At 48.8% G+C, this 10,929-nt stretch overlaps 1 protein-coding gene across 1 annotated transcript in view; it reads left to right on the forward strand.

Moving 5' to 3' along the window:
* The window catches only part of LOC135536182 (DNA topoisomerase 3-alpha-like), a 14,427-nt gene extending 4,911 nt beyond the window's left edge, over nt 1-9,516 (forward strand). The window contains exons 2-5 of the mRNA XM_064962561.1: nt 3,522-3,707; nt 5,230-5,359; nt 6,321-6,434; nt 9,347-9,516. Coding sequence (XP_064818633.1) covers nt 3,618-3,707; nt 5,230-5,359; nt 6,321-6,434; nt 9,347-9,516 — 504 coding nt within the window. The 5' untranslated portion in view covers nt 3,522-3,617. The remainder of the gene's footprint in view (nt 1-3,521; nt 3,708-5,229; nt 5,360-6,320; nt 6,435-9,346) is intronic.
* Nucleotides 9,517-10,929: the final 1,413 nt, after the last annotated feature.

Genomic DNA, 10,929 nt, shown 5'->3' on the forward strand with positions numbered 1-10,929 from the left:
ATCTATATAATATATATAATATATAATATACTAGTACTATATCAGTGTATGTAAACTTCTGACATCAACTGTATCTAGGGACATGGAGACATCGGGACACGGTCGAGGTCTATATAATATACTAGTGACTCCAATATCAGTGTATGTAAACTACTGACTTCAACAGTATCTAGGGACATGGAGACATCGGGATAATATATAGGTCTATATAATATATATAATATATATATATACTAGTGACTATATATAGTGTATATAAACTACTGACTTATATATAGTATCTAGGGACATGGAGACATAAATACATATATATAGGTATATATAATATATATAATATATATGATCCAACCTAGTATATGTAAACTACTGACTTCAACAGTATCTAGGGACATGGAGACATCGGGACACGGTCGAATATATATAATATACTAGTGACTCCAATCAGTGTATATAAACTTCTGACTTCATATATATATCTAGGGACATGGAGACATCGGGATAATATCGATATCTATATAATATACATAATATAATAGTGACTCCAACCTCAGTGTATGTAAACTACTGACTTAATAGTATCTAGGGACATATATACATAAATACACGGTCGAGGTCTATATAATATATATAGTGACTCCAACCTATATGTATATATATACTTATATCAATATATCTAGGGACATGGAGACATATACGGTCATAATATATATAATATATATAATATATAATATATAGTGACTATAAATCAGTATATGTAAACTATATGATTCAATATATCTAGGGACATGGAGACACGGTATAGGTATATATAATATATATAATATATAATATACTAGTACTCCAACCTATAGTGTATGTAAACTTCTGACTTCAACAGTATCTAGGGACATGGAGACATCGGGACATATATAGGTCTATATAATATATATAATATATAATATACTAGTGACTATAACCTCAGTGTATGTAAACTTATGACATCAACTGTATCTAGGGACATGGAGACATCGGGACATATAGGTCTATATAATATACTAGTGACTTAACCTCAGTGTATATAAACTACTGACTTCAACAGTATCTAGGGACATGGAGACATCGGGACACGGTCGAGGTATATATAATATACTAGTGACTATATATATATATAATATACCGACTTCAATAGTATATAGGGACATATAGATATCGGGATATATAGGTCTATATAATATATAGTGACTATAATATCAGTGTATATAAACTAATACATATATAACAGTATCTACGGACATGGATATACATCGGGACATATATATAATATATATAATATATAATATACTATATCCAATATATATATATGTAATATATATGATATCAATAGTATATAGGGATATGGAGATATATATATATAAATATATATATATATATAATATATAATATATATATAGTATATATATATATATAGTGTATGTAAATTCTGATATCAACTGTATCTAGGGACATGGAGACATAGACATATATAAATAGGTCTATATATATATAATATATATAATATATAATATACTAGTGAATAACCTCAGTGTATATAAACTTCTGATATCAACTGTATCTAGGGACATGAGATATCGGGACACGGTATAGGTCTATATAATATATAGTGACTCCAACCTCAGTGTATGTAAATATATATACACCAACAGTATCTAGGGACATGGATACATCGGGACATATATATAGGTATATATAATATATATAGTGAATAACCTCATGTATATAAACTATATAATACTTCAACTGTATCTACGGACATGGAGACATCGGGACACGGTCGAGGTCTATATAATATATATAATATATAATATACTAGTGACTCCAACCTCAGTGTATGTAAACTTCTGACTTCAACTGTATCTAGGGACATGGAGACATCGGGATATATAATATATATATAATATATAATATACTAGTGACTCCAACCTCAGTGTATGTAAACTATATGATACCAACTGTATCTAGGGACATGGAGACATCGGGACATATCGAGGTCTATATAATATACTAGTGATATCAATATAGTGTATATAAACTACTGACTTCAACTGTATCTAGGGACATGGATATATAATATATACACGGTCGAGGTCTATATAATATACTAGTGACTCCAACCTCAGTGTATGTAAACTACTGACTTCAACTGTATCTAGGGACATGGAGACATATAATCGAGGTCTATATAATATACTAGTGACTCCAATATATATATATATAAACTGCTGACACCATACATATCTAGGGACATGGATACATCGGGATATATATCGAGGTCTATATAATATATATAATATATAATATATAGTGACTCCAACCTCAGTGTATATAAATACTGACTATATAATTATTATATAATAGGGACATGGAGACATAATATATATAGGTCTATATAATATACTAGTGACTATAACCTCAGTGTATGTAAACTGCTGACACCAACAGTATCTAGGGACATGGATATATATCGGGACACGGTAGGTCTATATAATATATATAATATATAATATACTAGTGACTCCATATATCAGTATATGTAAACTGCTGACACCAAGTACACCAATTGTTCCTGATAATGTATCTAGGGACATGGAGACATCGGGACACGGTCGAGGTCTATATAATATACTAGTGACTCCAACCTCAGTGTATGTAAACTGCTGAACCAACAGTATCTAGGGACATGGAGACATCGGGACACGGTCGAGGTCTATATAATATACTAGTGACTCCAACCTCAGTGTATGTAAACTACTGACTTAACTGTATCTACGGACATGGAGACAAATATATAATATTATCGAGGTCTATATAATATATATAATATATAATATACTAGTGACTCCAACCTCAGTGTATGTAAACTTCTGACTTCAACTGTATCTAGGGACATGGAGACATCGGGACACGGTCGAGGTCTATATAATATATAATATACTAGTGACTTAACCTCAGTGTATGTAAACTACTGACTTCAACAGTATCTAGGGACATGGAGACATCGGGACACGGTCGAGGTCTATATAATATACTAGTGACTCCAACCTCAGTGTATGTAAACTGCTGACACCAACAGTATCTAGGGACATGGAGACATCGGGACACGGTCGAGGTCTATATAATATACTAGTGACTCCAACCTCAGTGTATGTAAACTGCTGACACCAACAGTATCTAGGGACATGGAGACATCGGGACACGGTCGAGGTCTATATAATATATATAATATATAATATACTAGTGACTCCAACCTCAGTGTATGTAAACTGCTGACACCAAGTACACCAACCGTGTTCCTGAGTCAGCTGTATCTAGGGACATGGAGACATCGGGACACGGTCGAGGTCTATATAATATACTAGTGACTCCAACCTCAGTGTATGTAAACTGCTGACACCAAGTACACCAACCGTGTTCCTGAGTCGACTATCCTGGCGAGATCTGTTAAACGGGGGTGACGAGATCTGAAAGGTGTTTTCTGTTTCCAGGGCAACGAGCAGCGTGTGTATGAGTTCATTGTGCGTCACTTCCTGGCGTGCGTATCCCTTGATGCTGTGGGGCAGGAAACGGTGGTCGAGGTGGAAATGGCTCACGAGAGGTTCTCCGCCAACGGCCTCATGATCATCAGGAGGAACTACCTGGACGTGTACCCCTACGACCGCTGGAGCACGAAGGTGGGGGGGTCATTTAACACGGATCCCTTTAGGAACCCCCGGGGGGGTCATTTACCACGAGGAACCCTTTAGGAACCCCCGGGGGGGTCATTTACCATGAGGATCCCTTTAGGAACCCCCGGGGGGGTCATTTACCACGAGGATCCCTTTAGGAACCCCTGGGGGGGGTCTTTATCTTGTTAAGTATATGAGGGTCCCATTATGAACCCCTGGGGGGGGGGGGGTCTTTATCATGTTGAATATATGAGGGTCCCTTTATGAACCCCTGGGGGGGTCTTTATCATGTTGAATATATGAGGGTCCGTTATGAACCCCTGGGGGGGGGGGTCTTTATCATGTTGAATATATGAGGGTCCCGTTATGAACCCCTGGGGGTCTTTATCATGTTGAATATATGAGGGTCCCGTTATGAACCCCTGGGGGGGGTCTTTATCATGTTGAATATATGAGGGTCCGCTATGAACCCCCTGGGGGGTCTTTATCATGTTGAATATATGAGGGTCCGTTATGAACCCCTGGGGGGGTCTTTATCATGTTGAATATATGAGGGTCCCGTTATGAACCCCTGGGGGGTCTTTATCATGTTGAATATATGAGGGTCCCGTTATGAACCCCCGGGGGGGGTCTTTGTCATGTTGAATATATGAGGGTCCCGTTATGAACCCTGGGGGGGGGGTCTTTATCATGTTGAATATATGAGGGTCTCAAGTATGGACCCCTGGGGGTCTTTATCATGTTGAATATATGAGGGTCCCGTTATGAACCCCTGGGGGGGTCTTTATCATGTTGAATATATGAGGGTCCCATTATGAACCCCTGGGGGTCTTTATCATGTTGAATATATGAGGGTCCCGTTATAAACCCCTGGGGGGGTCTTTATCATGTTGAATATATGAGGGTCCCGTTATGAACCCCTGGGGGAGGTCTTTATCATGTTGAATATGTGAGGGTCCCGTTATGAACCCCTGGGGGAGGTCTTTATCATGTTGAATATATGAGGGTCCCGTTATGAACCCCTGGGGGAGGTCTTTATCATGTTGAATATATGAGGGTCCCGTTATGAACCCCTGGGGGGTCTTTATCATGTTGAATATATGAGGGTCCCGTTTATGAACCTCTGGGGGTCTTTATCATGTTGAATATATGAGGGTCCCATTATGAACCCCTGGGGGGTCTTTATCATGTTGAATATATGAGGGTCCATTATGAACCCCTGGGGGTCTTTATCATGTTGAATATATGAGGGTCCCGTTATGAACCTCTGGGGGGGTCTTTATCATGTTGAATATATGAGGGTCCCATTATGAACCCCTGGGGGGGTCTTTATCATGTTGAATATATGAGGGTCCCGTTATGAACCCCTGGGGGGGGTCTTTGTCATGTTGAATATATGAGGGTCCCGTTGTGAGACACTGGGGGACTCCACATAATGTTTGTTTGTTAATCTGACTGTGTGTGTGTGTGTGTGTGTGTGTGTGTGTGTGTGTGTGTGTGTGTGTGTGTGTGGGGGTGTGTGTTGCAGGTGATCCCAGTGTATGAGCAGGGTAGCCAGTTCCAGCCGTCAGCGATAGAGATGCTGGATGGCCAGACCTCTCCTCCTCAACTCCTCACGGAGGCAGACCTCATATCACTGATGGAGAAACACGGCATCGGTACACACACACACACACACACACACACACACACACACACACACACACACACACACACACACACACAGCTGAATATCAGGTTAACTGCAGTGTGTTTGTTAGTGGTTAACTGCAGTGTGTTAGTGGTTAACTGCAGTGTGTTTTGTTAGTGGTTAACTGCAGTGTGTTAGTGGTTAACTGCAGTGTGTTAGTGGTTAACTGCAGTGTGTTTGTTAGTGGTTCACTGCAGTGTGTTTTGTTAGTGGTTAACTGCAGTGTGTTAGTGGTTAACTGCAGTGTGTTTGTTAGTGGTTAACTGCAGTGTGTTTGTTAGTGGTTAACTGCAGTGTGTTTTGTTAGTGGTTAACTGCAGTGTGTTAGTGGTTAACTGCAGTGTGTTTGTTAGTGGTTAACTGCAGTGTGTTTTGTTAGTGGTTAACTGCAGTGTGTTTGTTAGTGGTTAACTGCAGTGTGTTTTGTTAGTGGTTAACTGCAGTGTGTTAGTGGTTAACTGCAGTGTGTTTTGTTAGTGTTTGCAGTGTTTTTTGTTAGTGGTTAACTGCAGTGTGTTTGTTAGTGGTTAACTGCAGTGTGTTAGTTGTTAACTGCAGTGTGTTAGTGGTTAACTGCAGTGTGTTAGTGGTTAACTGCAGTGTGTTTGTTAGTGGTTAACTGCAGTGTGTTTTGTTAGTGGTTAACTGCAGTGTGTTAGTGGTTAACTGCAGTGTGTTTGTTAGTGGTTAACTGCAGTGTGTTTTGTTAGTGGTTAACTGCAGTGTGTTAGTGGTTAACTGCAGTGTGTTTGTTAGTGGTTAACTGCAGTGTGTTTGTTAGTGGTTAACTGCAGTGTGTTAGTTAGTGGTTAACTGCAGTGTGTTAGTGGTTAACTGCAGTGTGTTTTGTTAGTGGTTAATTGCAGTGTATTTGTTAGTGGTTAACTGCAGTGTGTTTGTTAGTGGTTAACTGCAGTGTGTTTTAACAGGTACGGATGCCACCCATGCAGATCACATTGAGACGATAAAGAGCCGTATGTACGTGGGACTGACAGCTGATCAGAGGTTTCTACCAGGAGAACTTGGGATGGGACTGGTGGAGGGTAGGTACTGGGGGTAAGGGGGGTAGAGGGTAGGTCCTGGGGGTAAGGGGGTAGAGGGTAGGTACTGGGGGTAAGGGGGGTAGAGGGTAGGTCCTGGGGGTAAGGGGGGGTAGAGGGTAGGTACTGGGGAAGGGGGTAGAGGGGTAGGTCCTGGGGGTAAGGGGGGTAGGGGGGACTGGTGGAGGGTAGGTACTGGGGGGAAGGGGGTAGAGGGTAGGTCCTGGGGGTAAGGGGGGTAGAGGGTAGGTACTGGGGGAAGGGGGTAGAGGGTAGGTCCTGGGGGTAAGGGGGGGGGTAGGGGGGGGACTGGTGGAGGGTAGGTACTGGGGGGAAGGGGGGCAGAGGGTTAGGTCCTGGGGGTAAGGGGGTAGAGGGTAGGTACTGGGGGAAGGGGGGTAGGGGGACTGGTGGAGGGTAGGTAAGGGGGTAGAGGGTAGGTACTGGGGGAAGGGGGTAGAGGGTAGGTACTGGGGGTAAGGGGGTAGAGGGTAGGTACTGGGGGGAAGGGGGTAGAGGGTAGGTCCTGGGGGTAAGGGGGGTAGAGGGTGAGGTCCTGGGGGGTAAGGGGGGTAGGGGGACTGGTGGAGGGTAAGTACCGGGGTGAAGGGGGTGGGTGTGGAGGGTACGTGCGGGGGGAAGGGGGTGGGGGTGGAGAGTAGGTACAGGGGGAAGGGACTACTGGAGGGTAGGTATGGGGGGAGGGACTGGTGGAGGGTAGGTACGGGGGAAGGGACTGGTGGAGGGTAGGGTAAGGGGGGGATGGGGAGGTGGAGGGTAGGGTAATGGGGGGATGGGGGAGGTGGAGGGTAGGGGGGGGGATGGGGAGGTGGAGGGTAGGTACGGGGGGAAGGCACTGGTGGAGGGTAGGCACGGGGGGAACAGACTGGTGGAGGGTAGGTACGGGGGATGGGGAGGTGGAGGGTAGGTACGGGGGGGTGGGGGGAGGGAGGGTAGGTATGGGGGAAGGGACTGGTGGAGGGTAGGTACGGGGAACGGACAGGTGGAAGGTAGGTACGGGGGAAGGGACTGGTGGAGGGTAGGTACGGGGAACGGACAGGTGGAGGGTAGGTACGGGGGGGAAGGCACTGGTGGAGGGTAGGCACGTGGGGGTGATGGGGAGGTGGAGGGTAGGTACGGGGGAACGGACAGGTGGAGGGTAGGTACGGGGGGGGAGGGACTGGTGGAGGGTAGGTATGGGGGGAGGGACTGGTGGAGGGTAGGTATGGGGGAAGGGACTGGTGGAGGGTAGGTATGGGGGGAAGGGACTGGTGGAGGGTAGGTATGGGGGGAAGGGACTGGTGGAGGGTAGGTACGGGGGGAAGGGGACTGGTGGAGGGTAGGTATGGGGGAAGGGACTGGTGGAGGGTAGGTATGGGGGGAAGGGACTGGTGGAGGGTAGGTACGGGGGGAAGGGACTGGTGGAAGGTAGGTATGGGGGGGAAGGGACTGGTGGAGGGTAGGTATGGGGGGAAGGGACTGGTGGAGGGTAGGTACGTGGGACTGGTGGAGGGTAGGTATGGGGGAAAGGGACTGGTGGAGGGTAGGTACGGGGGGGGAAGGGACTGGTGGAGGGGTAGGTACGGGGGACTGGTGGAGGGTAGATACGGGGGAAGGGACTGGGGTGGAGGGTAGGTACGGGGGACTGGTGGAGGGTAGATACGGGGGGAAGGGACTGGTGGAGGGTAGGGTACGGGGGACTGGTGGAGGGTAGGTACGGGGACTGGTGGAGGGTAGGTACGGGGGACTGGTGGAGGATAGGTGCGGGGGAAGGGACTGGTGGAGGGTAGGTACGTGGGACTGGTGGAGGGTAGATACGGGGGAAGGGACTGGTGGAGGGTAGGTACGGGGGAAGGGACTGTGGAGGGTAGGTATGGGGGACTGGTGGAGGGTAGGTACGGGGGACTGATGGAGGGTAGGTATGGGGAAGGGACTGGTGGAGGGTAGGTACGGGGGGAAGGGACTGGTGGAGGGTAGGTACGGGGGACTGATGGAGGGTAGGTATGGGGGAAGGGACTGGTGGAGGGTAGGTACGGGGGAAGGGACTGGTGGAGGGTAGGTACGTGGGACTGGTGGAGGGTAGATACGGGGGAAGGGACTGGTGGAGGGTAGGTACGTGGGGGAAGGGACTGGTGGAGGGTAGGTATGGGGGACTGGGTGGAGGGTAGGTACGGGGGGAAGGGACTGTGGAGGGTAGGTACGGGGGACTGGTGGAGGGTAGGTACGGGGGAAGGGACTGTGGAGGGTAGGTACGGGGGACTGGTGGAGGGTAGATATGGGGGGGAAGGGACTGGTGGAGGGTAGGTATGGGGGACTGGTGGAGGGTAGGTGCGGGGGGAAGGGACTGTAGTGGTTCTGGATCAGAGAGTCTGCTAAATGACTCCCTAATGTAGTGGCTCTGGATCAGAGAGTCTGCTAAATGACTCCCTAATGTAGTGGCTCTGGATCAGAGAGTCTGCTAAATGACTCACTACTGTAGTGGCTCTGGATCAGAGAGTCTGCTAAATGACTCACTACTGTAAGTGGCTCTGGATCAGAGAGTCTGCTAAATGACTCACTACTGCTACATGACTCCCTAATGTAGTGGCTCTGGATCAGAGAGACTGCTAAATGACTCCCTACTGTAGTGGCTCTGGATCAGAGAGTCTTCTAAATGACTCACTACTGCAGTGGCTCTGGATCAGAGAGTCTGCTAAATGACTCACTACTGTTGTGGCTCTGGATCAGTGAGTCTGCTAAATGACTCACTACTGCTACATGACTCACTACTGTAGTGGCTCTGGATCAGAGAGTCTGCTAAATGACTCACTACTGTAGTGGCTCTGGATCAGAGAGTCTCCTAAATGACTCCCTAATGTAGTGGCTCTGGATCAGAGAGTCTGCTAAATGACTCCGATGTGAATGTGTGTCTGTAGGTTATAACTCCATGGGGTATGAGATGTCTAAGCCACACCTGCGGGCGGAGCTGGAGGCGGACCTGAAGCTGGTATCGGAGGGGAGGAAGGACAAACAGAGCGTGTTGAGACATCACATTCACAAATACAAGACGGTCTTCGTAGAGTCTGTTAAGAAAGCCAAGAGGTGAAGCACACACACACACACACACACACACACACACACACACACACACACACACACACACACACACACACACACACACACAGTGAATATACACACAGACACACAGCAGTTGTAATGTGTCAGCTTTCTGTCGTCTCTCAGGGCTGGATGAGGCTCTGTTCATCTATTCGGGCTGCCCAGGAGTTCAGCGAATCAGAGCAGCAGGATATGGAAATGCCCTCCTGAAGTCAGGAAATGTCCTCAGTGTGGGCGGGACATGGTGCTGGAGGAGGAAGGAGGGGAACGGGTGAGACGGGGGAGACAGATTAGACGAGGACACTGGGGGGAGGGATGAGACGGGGGGACGGGGGAGACTGGGGGGAGGGATGAGACGGGGGAGACAGATTAGATGAGGACACTGGGGGGAAGGGATGAGACGGGGGGACGGGGGAGACTGGGGGAGGGGATGAGACGGGGAGATTGGGGGAGGGGGTGGGAGACTGGGGGGGGAGGATGAGACGGGGGGACTGGGGAGACTGGGGGGAGGGATGACGGGGGGAGACTAGGGGAGGGATGAGACGGGGGGAGGGTGGAGACTGGGGGAGTGGGGATGAGACGGGGGAGATTGGGGGAGGGTGGAGACTGGGGGAGGGATGAGACGGGGGGACTGGGGAGACTGGGGGAGGGATGAGACGGGGGGACTGGGGAGACTGGGGGAGGGATGAGACGGGGGGACTGGGGAGACTGGGGGAGGGATGAGACGGGGAGACTGGGGGAGGGATGAGACGGGGGGACTGGGGAGACTGGGGGAGGGGATGAGACGGGGGACGGGGGAGACTGGGGGAGGGATGAGACGGGGGGACTGGGGAGACTGGGGGAGGGATGAGACGGGGGAGACTGGGGACACTGGGGGAAGGGATGAGACGGGGGACTGGGGAGACTGGGGGAGGGATGAGACGGGGGAGACTGGGGGAGGGATGAGACGGGGGGACGGGGGAGACTGGGGGAGGGATGAGACGGGGGGACGGGGGAGACTGGGGGAGGGATGAGACGGGGGACGGGGGAGACTGGGGGAGGGATGAGACGGGGGAGACTGGGGGAGGGATGAGACGGGGGACGGGGGGAGACTGGGGGGAGGGATGAGACGGGGGGACGGGGAGACTGGGGGGAGGGATGAGATTGGGGGAGGGTGGAGACTGGGGGAGGGATGAGACGGGGGAGATTGGCGACGGGGGACGGGGGAGACTGGGGTAGGGGTGGAGACGGGGGGACGAGGGAGACTGGGGGGAGGGATGAGACGGGGGAGACAGATTAGACGAGGACACTGGGGGAAGGGATGAGACGGGGGGACGGGGGAGACTGGGGTAGGGGTGGAGACGGGGGACTGGGGGGAGGGGTGAGACGGGGGAGACAGATTAGACGAGGACACTGGGGGAAG

The sequence above is a fragment of the Oncorhynchus masou genome, unplaced genomic scaffold, assembly GCF_036934945.1.
Source record: "Oncorhynchus masou masou isolate Uvic2021 unplaced genomic scaffold, UVic_Omas_1.1 unplaced_scaffold_5665, whole genome shotgun sequence".
NCBI lineage: Eukaryota > Metazoa > Chordata > Actinopteri > Salmoniformes > Salmonidae > Oncorhynchus > Oncorhynchus masou.